General features: G+C 44.7%; 3 protein-coding genes across 3 annotated transcripts; all 3 read right to left on the reverse strand.

Annotated features, from left to right (window-relative positions):
• Positions 1-1,758: 1,758 nt before the first annotated feature.
• Positions 1,759-12,165, reverse strand: LOC106581235 (dehydrogenase/reductase SDR family member 13). The gene is made up of 4 exons (XM_082956381.1): positions 11,956-12,165; positions 2,881-2,999; positions 2,606-2,729; positions 1,759-2,320 (listed from the first exon to the last, which is right to left on the reverse strand). Exons 2-4 carry the CDS (start codon positions 2,974-2,976, stop codon positions 1,980-1,982), a joined length of 561 nt encoding a protein of 186 aa, XP_082812507.1. The 5' UTR covers positions 2,977-2,999; positions 11,956-12,165; the 3' UTR covers positions 1,759-1,979.
• Positions 8,194-12,083, reverse strand: dhrs13b.1 (dehydrogenase/reductase (SDR family) member 13b.1). Its single transcript, XM_014215035.3, is given in 7 exon segments — positions 8,194-8,686; positions 9,047-9,373; positions 11,434-11,557; positions 11,671-11,704; positions 11,706-11,787; positions 11,956-12,001; positions 12,003-12,083. Coding segments are annotated over 7 exon segments (957 nt in total). The 3' UTR covers positions 8,194-8,423.
• Positions 12,166-13,865: 1,700 nt separating the features above from the next.
• Positions 13,866-16,428, reverse strand: LOC145858088 (PHD finger protein 12). The gene is made up of 6 exons (XM_082956380.1): positions 16,243-16,428; positions 15,793-15,967; positions 15,584-15,679; positions 15,404-15,486; positions 15,115-15,253; positions 13,866-15,020 (listed from the first exon to the last, which is right to left on the reverse strand). Exons 2-6 carry the CDS (start codon positions 15,944-15,946, stop codon positions 14,599-14,601), a joined length of 894 nt encoding a protein of 297 aa, XP_082812506.1. The 5' UTR covers positions 15,947-15,967; positions 16,243-16,428; the 3' UTR covers positions 13,866-14,598.
• Between the last annotated feature and the right edge of the window lie 121 nt (positions 16,429-16,549).

Genomic DNA, 16,549 nt, shown 5'->3' on the forward strand with positions numbered 1-16,549 from the left:
CTGACTGACGGCAGCCCATTCTTGCATAATCAATGCTTGTAGTTTGTCAGAATTTGTGGGTTTTTGTTTGTCCGCCCACCTCTTGAGGATTGACCACAAGTTCTCAATGGGAATAGGTGTCTGGGGAGTTTCCTGACCATGGACCCAAAATATCGATGTTTTGTTCCCCGAGCCACTTAGTTATCACTTTTGCCTTATGGCAAGGTGCTCCATCATGCTGGAAAAGGCATTGTTCGTCACCAAACTGTTCCTGGATGGCTGGGAGAAGTTGCTCTCGGAGGATGTGTTGGTACCATTCTTTATTCATGACTGTGTTCTTAGGCAACATTGTGAGTGAGCCCACTCCCTTGGCTGAGAAGCAACCCCACACATGAATGGTCTCAGGATGCTTTACTGTTGGCATGACACAGGACTGATGTTAACACTCACTTTGTCTTCTCCGGACAAGCTTTTTTCCAGATGCCCCAAACAATCGGAAAGGGGATTCATCAGAGAAAATTACTTTACCCCAGTCCTCAGCAGTCCAATCCCTGTACCTTTTGCAGAATATCAGTCTGTCCCTGATGTTTTTCCTGGAGAGAAGTGGCTTCTTTGCTGCCCTTCTTGACACCAGGCCATCCTCCAAAAGTCTTCGCCTCACTGTGCGTGCAGATGTACTCACACCTGCCTGCTGCCATTCCTGAGCAAGCTATGTACTGGTGGTGCCCCGATCCCACAGCTGAATCAACTTTAGGAGACGGTCCTGGCGCTTGCTGGACCTTCTTGGGTGCCCTGAAGCCTTCTTCACAACAATTGAACCACTCTCCTTGAAGTTCTTGGTGATCCGATAAATGGTTGATTTAGGTGCAATCTTACTGGCAGCGATATCCTTGCCTGTGAAGCCCTTTTTGTGCAAAGCAATGATGACGGCACGTGTTTCCTTGCAGGTCACCATGATTGACAGGAAGAACAATGATTCCAAGCACCACCCTCCTTTTGAAGCTTCCAGTCTGTTATTCAAACTCAATCAGCATGACAGAGTGATCTCCAGCCTTGTCCTCGTCAACACTCACACCTGTGTTAACAAGAGAATCATTGACATGATGTCAGCTGGTCCTTTTGTGGCAGGGCTGAAATGCAATGGAAATGTTTTGTTGGGGATTCAGTTCATTTGCATGGCAAAGAGGGACTTTGCAATTAATTGCAATTCATCTGATCACTCTTCATAACATTCTGGAGTATATGCAAATTGCCATCATACAAACTGAGGCAGCAGACTTTGTGAAAATTAATATTTGTGTCATTCTCAAAACTTTTGGCCACTACTGTACAGTTGGAGAAGTAGCGTCCAGAGGGGCTCCAGGTTGGTCTGACACCCCTGAAAAAGAAAAGGAGAGCCGCACACTCTAGGAGGTCAGATGCAATAATTTAATAACCTAATAACCAACATTTCAACAGATAAGCTGTCTTCATTCATCCAGGTTGGTCTGACACCCCAAAATAGTGTTCTTGAAGAACAACATGGAGATGACCTTCAACAGCATGAATAATACAGTGTCTGCGTAACGGCCCAGCTCAGGTTAGATTAAACCCAGGAGAAAAAAACACAAGCACTAGAGTTGAGTTATCCATTCATAAAACATATATTTAAAAAAAAAATCTATATTAGTCATTTAGCAGACGCTCTTATCCAGACCGACTTACATTAGTGTATTCATCTTAAGATAGCGAGGTGAGACATGTCATTGTGGGATTTATTTAAGATACTCTTTAAAGGAGGTAGGTTTTCAGACGTTGTCGGAAGATGGCCAGGGAGTCCGCTGTCCTGACATTAGAGGGAGGCTTGTTCCACCATTGGGGTGCCAGGACAGAGAAGAGCTTTGACTGGAACATTAGTCATCTTATTCTACTTTAAATTCAACCAAGAACTAACTTGAAAACTGCAGATACCATTACATTCAAAAGTTTTATACATGGTCAAATTAAATTGGACACCTGACTTAGCAGCACTCACCAGGGTGGAGGCTGTAGCAGGTAACGTTTGTGTCCTTCAGTCTCTTGGCCAGCTCATGGGTGAAGACAACATTACACAGCTTGCTGTTGCAATAGATGTTAAAGACATCCATGGCAGACTTGCCAACACCTAACTCCTTGTGAGTGCTCAAGCAGTTGAAATCAATTTTGCCAAAATTATGGCCCAAGGACGCCACGTTGACCACTCGACTCGGACCGCACTCCTTCAGACGGTCCAGAAGCAGATTGGTCAACAGGAAGTGACCGATGTAGTTGACACCAAACATCATCCCCAAGCCGTCTTCTGTGCTGCCCTGCATGTAAATACCTGAGAGGAAACATGAAAATGAGTCCTTATTCATCCATAATCACTTCTATGGGAGGTTGATGGGAGTTCAGGGTGCATCTTAAAAGTCTTTAGTAGCCTCATCTCCTCACAGCCTTTCCTTCATCCTGCATTGATGCAAAGGAACAGGACAGGTGTATTGCTTTCACCTGTCATGTCAGTGCAAATAAAGGATAGAGTAGATGGAAAGGAAGCCGTTTAGGACCATTGAGATACACCCAGAGAGAGAAAGAGAGGTCCAACAACACCACCTCAAGCCTCCTTTACCTGCATTGTTGATGAGCAGGTCCAATCTGCGCTCAGTCTTTAGGAAGGTTTCAGCAAAGGAGCGAACAGACTTCAGACTGCCCAGATCCAGATGCATGAACACCACCTCATTGCTCCCACTCTCCTACAGGACACACATTTCTTTGTTACTCTGTCCAAATTTCATTTAACATTTTCCAAAATGCCTCTTTTCACAGCAACCACATGAGGGTTGTGATGTAATAACAAAATCTGCAAATGTAAAGTAGGTCAGAGATTGTTGAATCTCTCCTCACCCTCTTGATGTCAGCGAGCGCGGCCTCCGCTCTCTGTTTGTTGCGGCATGCCAGGATGACCCTGGCACCTCTCCTGGCCAGATCTAGTGCTGTCATCTTCCCTATGCCTGTGTTACTTCCTGGAGAATTAGTATTAGTAGGATCAACGCAATGTAGGGGAGACCAGAGGAAATTGTAAAAATATACACTGCTCAAAAAAATAAAGGGAACACTAAAATAACACATCCTAGATCTGAATGAATGAAATAATCGTATTAAATACTTTTTTCTTTACATAGTTGAATGTGCTGACAACAAAATCACACAAAAATAATCAATGGAAATCCAATTTATCAACCCATGGAGGTCTGGATTTGGAGTCACACTCAAAATTAAAGTGGAAAACCACACTACAGGCTGATCCAACTTTGATGTAATATCCTTAAAACAAGTCAGAATGAGGCTCAGTAATGTGTGTGGCCTCCACGTGCCTGTATGACCTCCCTACAACGCCTGGGCATGCTCCTGATGAGGTGGCGGATGGTCTCCTGAGGGATCTCCTCCCAGACCTGGACTAAAGCATCCACCAACTCCTGGACAGTCTGTGGTGCAACGTGGCGTTGGTGGATGGAGCGAGACATGATGTCCCAGATGTGCTCAATTGGATTCAGGTCTGGGGGACGGGCGGGCCAGTCCATAGCATCAATGCCTTCCTCTTGCAGGAACTGCTGACACACTCCAGCCACATGAGGTCTTGCATTGTCTTGCATTAGGAGGAACCCAGGGCCAACCGCACCAGCATATGGTCTCACAAGGGGTCTGAGGATCTCATCTCGGTACCTAATGGCAGTCAGGCTACCTCTGGCGAGCACATGGGGGGCTGTGCGGCCCCCCAAAGAAATGCCACCCCACACCATGACTGACCCACTGCCAAACCGGTCATGCTGGAGGATGTTGCAGGCAGCAGAATGTTCTCCACGGCGTCTCCAGACTCTGTCACGTCTGTCACATGTTCTCAGTGTGAACCTGCTTTCATCTGTGAAGAGCACAGGGCGCCAGTGGCGAATTTGCCAATCTTGGTGTTCTCTGGCAAATGCCAAACGTCCTGCACGGTGTTGGGCTGTAAGCACAACCCTCACCTGTGGACGTCGGCCCTCATACCACCCTCATGGAGTCTGTTTCTGACCGTTTGAGCAGACACATGCACATTTGTGGCCTGCTGGAGGTCATTTTGCAGGGCTCTTGCAGTGCTCCTCCTGCTCCTCCTTGTACAAAGGCGGAGGTAGCGGTCCTGCTGCTGGGTTGTTGCCCTCCTACGGCCTCCTCCACGTCTCCTGATGTACTGGCCTGTCTCCTGGTAGCGCCTCCATGCTCTGGACACTACGCTGACAGACACAGCAAACCTTCTTGCCACAGCTCGCATTGATGTGCCATCCTCGATGAGCTGCACTACCTGAGCCACTTGTGTGGGTTGTAGACTCCGTCTCATGCTACCACTAGAGTGAAAGCACCGCCAGCATTCAAAAGTGACCAAAACATCTGCCAGGAAGCATAGGAACTGAGAAGTGGTCTGTGGTCACCACCTGCAGAACCACTCCTTTATTGGGGGTGTCTTGCTAATTGCCTATAATTTCCACCTGTTGTCTATTCCATTTGCACAACAGCATGTGAAATGTATTGTCAATGTATATATACACTGCTCAAAAAAATAAAGGGAACACTTAAACAACACAATGTAACTCCAAGTCAATCACACTTCTGTGAAATCAAATTGTCCACTTAGGAAGCAACACTGATTGACAACAAATTTCACATGCTGTTGTCCAAATGGAATAGACAACAGACAACAACAATATGACCGGTTTGGCGGTGGGTCAGTCATGGTGTGGGGTGGCATTTCTTTGCGGGGCCGCACAGCCCTCCATGTGCTCACCAGAGGTAGCCTGACTGCCATTAGGTACCGAGATGAGATCCTCAGACCCCTTGTGAGACCATATGCTGGTGCGGTTGGCCCTGGGTTCCTCCTAATGCAAGACAACGCTAGACCTCATGTGGCTGGAGTGTGTCAGCAGTTCCTGCAAGAGGAAGGCATTGATGCTATGGACTGGCCCGCCCGTTCCCCAGACCTGAATCCAATTGAGCACATCTGGGACATCATGTCTCGCTCCATCCACCAACGCCACGTTGCACCACAGACTGTCCAGGAGTTGGCGGATGCTTTAGTCCAGGTCTGGGAGGAGATCCCTCAGGAGACCATCCGCCACCTCATCAGGAGCATGCCCAGGCGTTGTAGGGAGGTCATACAGGCACGTGGAGGCCACACACACTACTGAGCCTCATTTTGACTTGTTTTAAGGACATTACATCAAAGTTGGATCAGCCTGTAGTGTGGTTTTCCACTTTAATTTTGAGTGCGACTCCAAATCCAGACCTCAGTGGGTTGATAAATTGGATTTCCATTGATTATTTTTGTGTGATTTTGTTGTCAGCACATTCAACTATGTAAAGAAAAAAGTAGTTAATAAAATTATTTCATTCATTCAGATCTAGGATGTGTTATTTTAGTGTTCCCTTTATTTTTTTGAGCAGTGTATTTTACTCTATATATAGACCACTTGAACTATGCCAGTCATTTTTTTTGTATAGTAACTTACATCAGTCTCCTAATCAATCATACCATTTACAGGTCAGTACATAAAACAGTCGGATTACAATACTGACTTTAATCCACAGTCTGGATGTTACATTTGCCCCCGTGCCAGGGTCAAATGTAACTCCTAAAAAATAAACCAAACAAATTCACTTCAAATACTTCTGTTTGAATTATCACATTATCATAGACATACGTAATGATTTTGCTAGAAATCAAATTATATCTAAGTAACCAACCAATATTTACAGTAACACCCATTTGTGAATGGCCATTCAGTTCCTCTCAAAACATCTGAATAGTCTGATTGTGCCCAAATTATATCTGTTGACAACTTATTTGGCAATCTACAGGACCCCAAGGATATTTAACGTTAGTTTTGTATAATTCATAAAAATCTTAAGTTAAAATCAGTTATTTTTTTCATAATTTGGCTCAGGTTCATTTTAACACTGTGTTACAATTGCCCCCAACCCAGCAGCCATGACACAAAACCTCATGTGCCTAGCAAGAGACAACAATGTCAATGTTTAACAGATAGTGATGAAAATTATGCTAGTTTGAGTTCTTGGACATTAAGGCTCGGGACAGTACAAGACAAATACAGTGCAATATTTGTCTGAAACTCTTCAACCAGGAAGATAACCTAAATGGACATGTACTGTACTCAAAGTTAAATCTAGAATTGGCTTCCTATTTCGCAACAAATCATCCTTCACTCATGCTGCCAAACATACCCTTGTAAAACTGACCATCCTACCGATCCTCGACTTCGGTGATGTCATTTACAAAATAGCCTCCAATACCCTACTCAATAAACTGGATGCAGTCTATCACAGTGCCATCCATTTTGTCACCACTGCGACCTGTACGCTCTCGTTGGCTGGCCCTCGCTGGCTGGCCCTCGCTTCATACTCGTCACCAAACCCAGTGGCTCCAGGTCATCTACAAGACCCTGCTAGGTAAAGTCCCCCCTTATCTCAGCTCACTGGTCACCGTAGCAGCACCCACCTGTAGCACGCGCACCAGCAGGTATATCTCTCTGGTCACCCCGAAAGCCAATTCCTCCTCTGGCCGTCTCTCCTTCCAGTTCTCTGCTGCCAATGACTGGAACGAACTACAAAAATCTCTGAAACTGAAACACTTATCTCCCTCACTAGCTTTAAGCACCAACTGTCAGAGCAGCTCACAGATCACTGCACCTGTACATAGCCCATCTATAATTTAGCCCAAACAACTACCACTTCCCCTACTGTATTTATTTATTTTTGCTCCTTTGCACCCCATTATTTCTATTTCTACTTTGCACATTCTTCCACTACAAATCTACCATTCCAGTGTTTTACTTGCTGTATTGTGTTTACTTTGACACCATGGCCTTTGCCTCCCTTATCTCACCTCATTTTCTCACATTGTATATAGACTTATTTGTCTACTGTATTATTGACTGTATGTTTGTTTTACTCCATGTGTAACTCTGTTGTTGTATGTGTCGAACTGCTTTGCATTATCTTGGCCCGGTCGCAATTGTAAATGAGAACTTGTTCTCAACTTGCCTACCTGGTTAAATAAAGGTGAAATAATTTTTTTTGTAAAAACTTGTTTCTGTTTGGAGAAATTCTAATTGTTACAAACACCCCCGTTACAATTGCCCCCAGTCTCCCCTACAACTTGCAGCAGAGTGTTTGTTGAGTTTAACAACCAGGGAAATCATTCAAAAATCCCCAAATGAAATAATATACAAAGACAAATGAATTTAAGAATCCTATATACATGAAATGATGTACAGGCAAAGAAACTTACATCTACTCTACATTATTACATAACAGTGCCATGAAATTTCCTCCTGTGTCAATGTGGGGAAATACAGGAAGCATTGACAAAAACAGACACCTGTTACGAGTTTTCCCATGTCGTTTCACATTGCTTTTGCCCCTTTGACAAAGACGTTATGAAAAATATAGGCCACCAATACCACTACAGCAACAAGAAGGCAGCCATTGAGCTTTCAGATCCTGTGTAGCACTCAGTAATGAAAACCCATAGAACACACTGCTCCCTCTGGAATTCCTTACTGTCCAGTTATTCTCATGGTCTAGAATTCCTTACTGTGCAGTTATTCTCATGGTCTAGAATTCCTTACCGTAAAGTTATTCTCATGGTCTAGAATTCCTTACTGTCCAGTTATTCTCATGGTCTAGAATTCCTTACTGTCCAGTTATTCTCATGGTCTAGAATTCCTTACTGTCCAGTTATTCTCATGGTCTAGAATTCCTTACTGTCCAGTTATTCTCATGGTCTAGAATTCCTTACTGTCCAGTTATTCTCATGGTCTAGAATTCCTTACCGTAAAGTTATTCTCATGGTCTAGAATTCCTTACTGTCCAGTTATTCTCATGGTCTAGAATTCCTTACTGTCCAGTTATTCTCAAGCTCTACTTTCTGTTGAGTTGCGGGAAAGCTTAAACCACACCCCATTGGACTGCACAGGGTATTTTAGCTTTTTTTTCTTTGTTTGGATTCTTCTACTGAAGCTTTCATGCTCATCTCTCTCTCTCTCTGCAGGGCAGGCATGAGTGCCATCTTTAAATTCTAATTCAGCTGATAAATGGTTAGGAGGATACTTAGGCAGAAGCTATGAATAGTAGTTTGAGCCATCAAAAAACAAATCAAGACAAACAATCTTAACGGTTTAGGTTTATTTACTGTTTTGTAAGAAATATAAATAACGTCTAATTAAATGTCCCATAAATCAATGTTAGGTAAGAAAAAGCAAGCGCTTCATCCATATATTTCTATTCATGTACATTTTATAAAGCAAAACTGAAAGAATTACGGTTTTGTTTTGAAAGAACACAGCATATTGGTTAGTAGGTTGAAGTCCAGTTAAAACTGGAGATTACAAGTGACTTTCTTAAGAGGATAGGCCACTCAGATTTTCACTGACTTCCCATAGCTTCTTGGCCACCGCATTGTCTCTGGCCTTAGCATAGAGGCTCCTGACTGTACAGTTAGAAAAGTAACATCCAGAGAGGGGCTCCAGGCCCTCCTGCAGGGCACAGTGTAGGGTGGTCTGAGACCCCGCCACAGTGTCCTTGAAGAAGAACATGAGGAAAGGCTTCATCAGAATCATGAACACCTTGCTGACGTCGCGAAACAGTTCAGAGTTGATGGCTCCTGAAAAACAAAATAAACCCACGTTTATGTTGGTTAAAACTTGCAAACCAATACATGTACTATTATTCAGACACATGGGGATCAGAGTACGCTGTTGGGAGGAGCTATAGGAGGATGGTCTTTTTGTAATGGCTGGAATGGAATAAATGGAACAGAGTCAATCATGTGGTTTACATTTGCTTGATGTGTTTGACACCGTTCCAGTCCAGTCATTACAATGAGCCCATCCTCCTATAGCTCCACCTGCGGGGGATGCATAAAAATACTGCATTTCAACTAATCAATACAGGACAATTCCTTCTAACCCATACTTGGACACAAATGAAGATTTCATACATAACTGGGATATAGTGCACTCGCCTGGGTGAAGGGTGTAGCAGGTAACATTTGTGCCCTGCAGTCTCTTGGCCAGCTCATGGGTGAAGAGAACATTACACAGCTTGCTGTTGGTGTAGATGTTGAAAACATCTGTGGCAGAATTTCCAACTCCTAACTCCTTGTGAGTGCTCAAACAGTTGAAGTCGACGGTGCCGAAGTTATGACCGATGGATGACACGTTGACCACTCGACTCGGACCACACTCCTTCATACGGTCTAACAGCAGGTTGGTCAACAGGAAGGGACCGAGGTGGTTGACACCAAACATCATCCCCAAGCCATCCTCTGTGGTGCCTGGCATGTAAATACCTGAAACAAAGGGGAAGTAACTATTTCCATTTTGGCTTCATTAAATACTACAAAACATGGTTTTACTCAGATTGATACCAGCTGCCTCACTTCCAAAATGTCTACACTGGTGTCAGGATATTACGTGGGTAATATTTGATGGTATTACCATGTGCCATGGTTGGCGGGCTTGGTTATTTGAGACAGCAGTCCAGCGAGCTCTTTTGGCTGGAGAATAATTTGTAGCCTACAACACATTGGCTGCATGTTCTATCGCTATGAAAATGGTCCAGCTCTATGAAAATGGTCCAGCTCTATGAAAATGGTCCAGCTCTATGAAAATGGTCCAGCTCTATGAAAATGGTCCAGCTCTATGAAAATGGTCCAGCTCTATGAAAATGGTCCAGCTCTATGAAAATGGTCCAGCTCTATGAAAATGGTCCAGCTCTATGAAAATGGTCCAGCTCTATGAAATGGTCCAGCTCTATGAAATGGTCCAGCTCTATGAAATGGTCCAGCTCTATGAAATGGTCCAGCTCTGTACACAGGCTCTTGTGACACCTCACTAAGCACTAACTTCAAGTCCATCTGGAAAAGGCTGTCTGTACCAGTAGCGGTCAGTGCCATTTAAGATAAGGGAGGATTATTATTTTTTTCTCAGGAGAATTGCCTTATTTCTATTACAGCATATTGGATGAGTGTCATTTATATTCCATTCACCCAGTTCAATGTAACAGCGATAGGTTTAGGAACCTACATAACACTAACACTTTCCCTATACCCATCATGAGATTGCTACAACCTAGCCACATAGACAGTGACACATTCAATACCGCCTTGCACACTCTTGCCTGCATCTAGCTGATCTAGGGTGTAATCATTAGTCCAACAGTTGCAAACGAGAGTTTCTATTGGACAAATTCAGGTATGTTAATCCCCGTAAAATAAAAAAGAAACAACGTTCCAAGCCAAACCGCTACACACAGCCTACATCGTTGTCACCATATTTGCTAAAGTAACGTCATAGACAGCTGCATAGCTAATAGAACTAATGCGTTAGTAAACTCGCTACAATCATGAAGTAACGTTACAGTATACAGTCAGTGAGCAGTTACACCGGTGGGCCCCGGTGGCAGTACATTTGTAAATCCAGAAGCTTACCTTGACTTGGAAGAGTTCCAGTGTTGTGTTGGATAGTCATAGCCAGCTGGCTAAAATAGCATCCCTCTGTTTGAGCAGGGCGTTTCAGTAGGCTAAACTAATTAGCTGAATTTGCTAGCTAAGTGACATTGGAAAAAATATATACTATTTCTCTCTTATCCTTCAATTTGGAATAAATTAATTTGTTCAAAACTGTTCAACTATCGTCTTTCTCATTGAGTCAACTACTCACCACAGTGCTAGCTAGCTGTAGTTTATGCTTTCAGTACTAGATTAATTCTCTGATCCTTTGATTGGGTGGACAACAGTTCATTCTGCAAGAGCTCTGGTAGGTTGGATAATGTCCTCCGGCAGTCGTCATAATTAATGTGAAAGTCTATGGAAAGGGGTGAGAACCATGAGCCTCCTAGGTTTTGTATTGAAGTCAATGTACCCAGAGGTGTACAGAAGCTAGCAGTCCTCCAGCTACAACATGGTGCTGCCCTACAGAGTGCTGTGGAGGCTACTGTAGACCTTCTTTGCAAAATAGTGAGTTTTAATCAATTATTAGGTGAGATGTGATTATATTTAGTATAGTTTTATCTAAAAAGGTTAACTTTTTAAATGTTTAAAAAAATATGAAATTCACTGAGGATGGTCTCCACTGGTCTGTACATTACTAAATGCAAGGTCATTTATAGGTGTCGTACAAGGTTGCGTGTATTGAAAGAGGGTCGTAGCGCTGCTGCAAACAACCACTACAAGCCACACCTGCATTGTTGATGAGCAGGTCTACAAGCCACACCTGCATTGTTGATGAGCAGGTCTACAAGCCACACCTGCATTGTTGATGAGCAGGTCTACAAGCCACACCTGCATTGTTGATGAGCAGGTCTACAAGCCACACCTGCATTGTTGATGAGCAGGTCTACAAGCCACACCTGCATTGTTGATGAGCAGGTCCAGTCTGGGCTCATTCTTTAGGAAGGTTTCAGCAAAGGAGCGAACAGACTTCAGACTCCCCAGATCCAGATGCATGAACACCACCTCATTGCTCCCACTCTCCTACAGGACACATTTATGTTACTGTACTATTTTCATACACACAAAAAAAAGTTACTAGCCATAAACTACTGGTCATTATAGTTATATGGTCAAAGTGTTCAATCTCCTCTCACCCTCTTGATGTCAGCGAGCGCTGCCTCAGCTCTGTTTGCTGCGGCAGGCCAGGATGACTCTGGCACCTCTCCTGGCCAGATCTAGCGCAGTCATCTTCCCTATGCCTGTGTTACTTCCTGGAGTAAGTGGGCATAAACAAGTCAAAGAAAAGACAAGTAACGGTGAATAATATAAGTTTATGATATTAGTCTAATTTATGCAGGTGGGAAGATCAAAAAACATTTAAAACTCTGGTCTTTAAATTCCAACACTAACGAAATTGAAATCACTGGAAAAGGACTTACCAGTTACAATGACAGTTTTCCCACGCAGTTTTGCTTTACTTTTGCATCTCTTGTCCTTTAACCACAACACTGTGGTAAATAAATGCAATCCCGACTACTACACCGACAACAAGCAAAAAAGTAGCCATCCTTGTCTCCCGTGTGAAAACCCCTTTGCTTTCAAGAGCGTGTGCAAGCTAATTTGTACTCATTGGAAAGCTCCTGTAAAAATATAAACACACCCTTATCAGCTTCACAGTGGATTCAGTTTGTTTATCTGGTGATTGCGCAACTGGACAAACCGGAGTCGCTCTCTCAGGGCACGGCCATGGAAGATAAAACAGTCAAATCCAAGCAAAATGGTTTTACCCTTAGACATACATACACTGCATGACGAAAAGTACACAATAGACACAAAAGTATGTGGACACCCCTTCAAATTAGTGGATTTGTTTATTTCAGCCAAACCCGTTACTGACAGGCGTATGAAATCGAAGCACACAGCCATGCAATCTCCATAGACAAACATTGGCAGTAGAATGGCTTTGCTGTAGAGCTCCGTGACTTCCCGTGGCACCATCATAGGATGCCACCTTTTCAACAAGTCAGTTAATAAAATGTCTGCCCTGCTGGTGCGCCATCGGTCAACTGTAAGTAGTAGAAATGGAAACGTCTAGAAGCAACAATGGCTCAGCTGCGAAGTGGTAGGCCAAATAAGTTCACAGAATGGGACCACCGAGTGCTGAAGCGCGTAAAAATGGCATGTTCTTGGTTGCAACACTCACGACAGAGTTCCAAACTGCCTCTGGAAGCAACGTCAGCACAAGAACTGTTCGTCGGGATCTTCATGAAATTGGTTTCCATAGCCGAGCAGTTGCACACAAGCCTTAGTTCACCATGCACATTGCCAAGCGTCAGCTGGTGGTGTAAAGCTCGCCGCCATTGGACTCTGGAGCCATGGAAACATTCTCTGGATTGATGAATCACACTTCTCCATCTGGCAGTCCAACGGATAAATCTAGGTTTGGTGGATGCCAGGAGAACACAACCTGCCCCAATGCATAGTGCCAACTGTAAAGTTTGGTGGAAGAGAAATTGTTGTGCTGAAACAGGAAAGGGCCTTCCCCAAACTGTTGCCACAAAGTTGGAAGCACAGAATTGTCTAGAATGTCATTGTATGCTGTGGCGTTAAGATTTCACTTCACTGGAACTAAGGGGCCTAGCCCAAACCATGTAAAACAGACCATTATTCCTCTTCCACCAAACTTTATAGTTGGCACTATGCATTCAGGCAGGTAGTGTTTTCCTGGCATCCACCAAACCCAGATTTGTCCATTGGACTGCCAGATGGAGAAGCGTGATTCATCACTCCAGAGCCCAATGGTGGCGAGCTTTACGCCACTCCAGCCGACACATGGTGATCTTATGCTCGTCTGCGGCTGCTCGGCCCTGGAAACCCATTTCATGAAGCTCCCAACAGTTGTGTTGACGTTGCTTCCAGAGGCAGTTTTGAACTTGGTAGTGAGTGTTGCAACCGAGAACAGACGATTTGTACATGCTTCAGCAATCGGCGGTCCAGTTTTGTGAGCTCGTGGGGGCTAACACTTCGCGGCTGAGCCATTGTTGCTCCTAGACGTTTCCATTTCACAATAACAGCACTTACAGTTGACCGGGGCAGCTCTAGCAGGGCAGAAATTTGACAAACTGACTTGTTGGAAAGGTGGACCCTATGTCGGTGCCACGTTGAAAGTCAGTGAGCTCTTCAGTAAGGCCATTCTACTGCCAATGTTTATCTATGAAGATTGCATGGCTGTGTGCTCGATTTATACACCTGTCAGCAATGGGTGTGGCTGAAATAGCCAAGTCCACTAATTTGAAGGGGTGTCCACATACTTTTGTGTGTGTGCGAGCTGTACATGACCACCACCTACTGGAAAGTTCACTCAAGATTTATTACTGAAAAAAGCATTTTAGACTGTTGACCCCATGTCTCAAAGTTATCAAAAATGCAGCACGAGGAGGCATTTTTAAGTTTGTTCTTAAAAAATCTTTCTGTATTTACCAGACAGGCAGAAACCGACAAAGAACGCTTATTTACAGAGTCCAAGAGTGTTAAAACGAGAGCTGAAACTTTGACACGATTTACACCATGGATTTCAGCATGGAGTACACAGGACTCAGAACAGGTTTCAACAAACTTTTCTGCAACACTACGAAATATCAAAAGAAAGAGTCAATGGGAAGTACTGTATGCTTAAAAAAAACGACCACAATGGTTTATGTACAGGATATCCAATTGAAAAGCACCAATTAAAATGACATTAATACACTGTACATACAAACGTGTGTATAAGCATGTTAGGGAGCATGAATGTATAGCTAGCTACCTGTGGTGCTAACATAGCCACACCAACAAAAATGTGAGAGTACTACAACTTCAATATCACAAAATTAAATGTTTGGGCTACATGAGCTGGCTGAAAAATAAGGAAATGTTATATAACATGTATAACTAGACTGGCAAAAATGAGTGAAATATTTGAAGTCCGATGATCTTCGAGAGGAATTGACATCTAAATAACAGATTTGAGATTGAATTTAATGCGAAAGTATAAACAAAATACCTATTTTCCCTGCGTAACAAACCAGCTCTGTAGGGTTCCCTTAGGTTTGACTGCAAAGAGGTGAAAAAGAGAGAGTTTGGGCTATGGAACCGAGGTGCACTTGGTGGAGCTTGATAGTCTGTTTGTCTGCCTCCTCTTGGCTGGGGGTGGTATTGGCAGGGATGGTATTGGCGGTGCCAGTGGTTCCCTCTTCTTTGGGCTGCTTGCTGGTGAACTCAACAATGCTGAAGACAAACTGCATGCAGCCCAGTTTGATGTAGCTGCCGTGGTGGAGCAGCGCTGTGCCCTCCCAGCCGGCCCCGCTGCCACCAATCAGGCTGGAACTGCTGGCCTTACAGTTGCAGGAGAGCCTGGGTCCTCCCTGGGGCTGGCAACTCATCACTCCCCCTGATGGCATCAGGCCAGTCCTGGGGCCGGGTCCTGCCTCAGCCCCCTCCTCCTGCTCCCTCATCTTACAATGGCCTGAAGAAAGAGGGCACCGTCACTCACAAGTCTCCTACAGACACACAGCACTGGCCAAACCCCATCTCTACAGGTGGGTGTGTGTGTTACTTACGGACAATGCCCTGCACTTTGGACACCAGGCCACTAGCCGGGCTGGGGGAGGCCTTCTCAGAGAAGTCACAGGAGTAGAGAACGTTGTCCACCGTGGTCCCATGCTCACTGTAGTTGAGCAGCTCGTAGTGCTTGGTGTTCTACAAACAGGTACAAGATAACCATCAGTCATGTTGTCTGTAGTGCTACTGTTATTTCAAATAGTCGCTCACTGCTCAGCTCATAGCAAGGAGGAAAATACTTTTTGTTCGGCAAGCTGTCAGTGTCTCGAACATGACTAGACAACCTACCCCGTCGTAAAAGATGCAGGCGTGTTTTCCAGATACATAATTACAATGACCATAGTTTGTAAGGCACACATCCATGTCAGCACCTACAGTGGGTTGTCAGACAGAGAAAGACTGATGAGACTTTCTTCCATGTTGAGTAAAGATCACAGTATTTCATAATACAGCACGGGCGGTCCTTACCAGCTCCTATGTACAGGGTCCTATAAGACATGTTAATGGCTCCTCCCTTCCCCATGAGTGGATAGAACGTTGCTCTCGCCTGCACCTTCTGTTCTTCTGTGATCGGGACAGACTTTGGAGGATTACTTTGGAGGAATGACACATTTTATTGTGTAACATCCCTATGGCCCTAAAATGAAACTGCCAGACGTCAGGTGCGGGGGTCTTACCCTCTGTGCGCGGCGCGGGAGACTGAGGTTTGAGGGCGACGGTGGTGGTGGGAGGGGAAGCGGTTAGACCAGCTGCCTTGGGGGACTGGGGGCGCTTTGTGGGGGAACAGCTGCTGTATCCTCTGCCAGGCCAGGAGTTTGACCAACTCCTCATCCAGGTTACTCAGCTCCATCTCTGTATGAACAACATAAGCATGGTTCAACGTCATCATAGATTTCGCTTGAAGCAATCCTGTATCACAGCCATCATCTGTAAGCAGCATTAAAGGCCATTTAATCAGCACTATTTTGAAGACCAGCATGGCCAAAACATTAATGCACCATATTTGAACTTTTTTGTTGTTGAATAAAGTACCCATGTTTTTAAACTGGACAGCAGAGAGGTGCTCATCACCTAGGCCTAATTATGAACAGTGGTACAGGTAGAATGATGTTGAGGTATCTACATACCCCCATCCCCTTCCATCACGGCCTTCATGCCACCAGACATGTCTGCTATTGAGGGAAGAGGGAGCTGGGGAACATGGAGCTGCCCTTTAGATCTGGCCCTAGGGAGAAACAAGGAGGTGTGGTGGTGGGCTGTCTTGCTGTGCTGGAGTCTTTAACGGCTCTGGGTGGGATAAAGACATGGACACCGGGGCGAGGTTGGGGCTGGGGCCGAGCTTCAGCTCCTTGCAGCAGCTCAGAGGGGTGGCCTGAGCCCCTGCCTTGCCTGGAGGAGTCACGTAGGGCCTGACTCTTCACATCCTGCCCTATA

This window comes from Salmo salar, chromosome 09 (genome assembly GCF_965601325.2).
Source record: "Salmo salar chromosome 09, fSalSal1, whole genome shotgun sequence".
In the NCBI taxonomy this organism is placed as follows: Eukaryota; Metazoa; Chordata; class Actinopteri; order Salmoniformes; family Salmonidae; genus Salmo; species Salmo salar.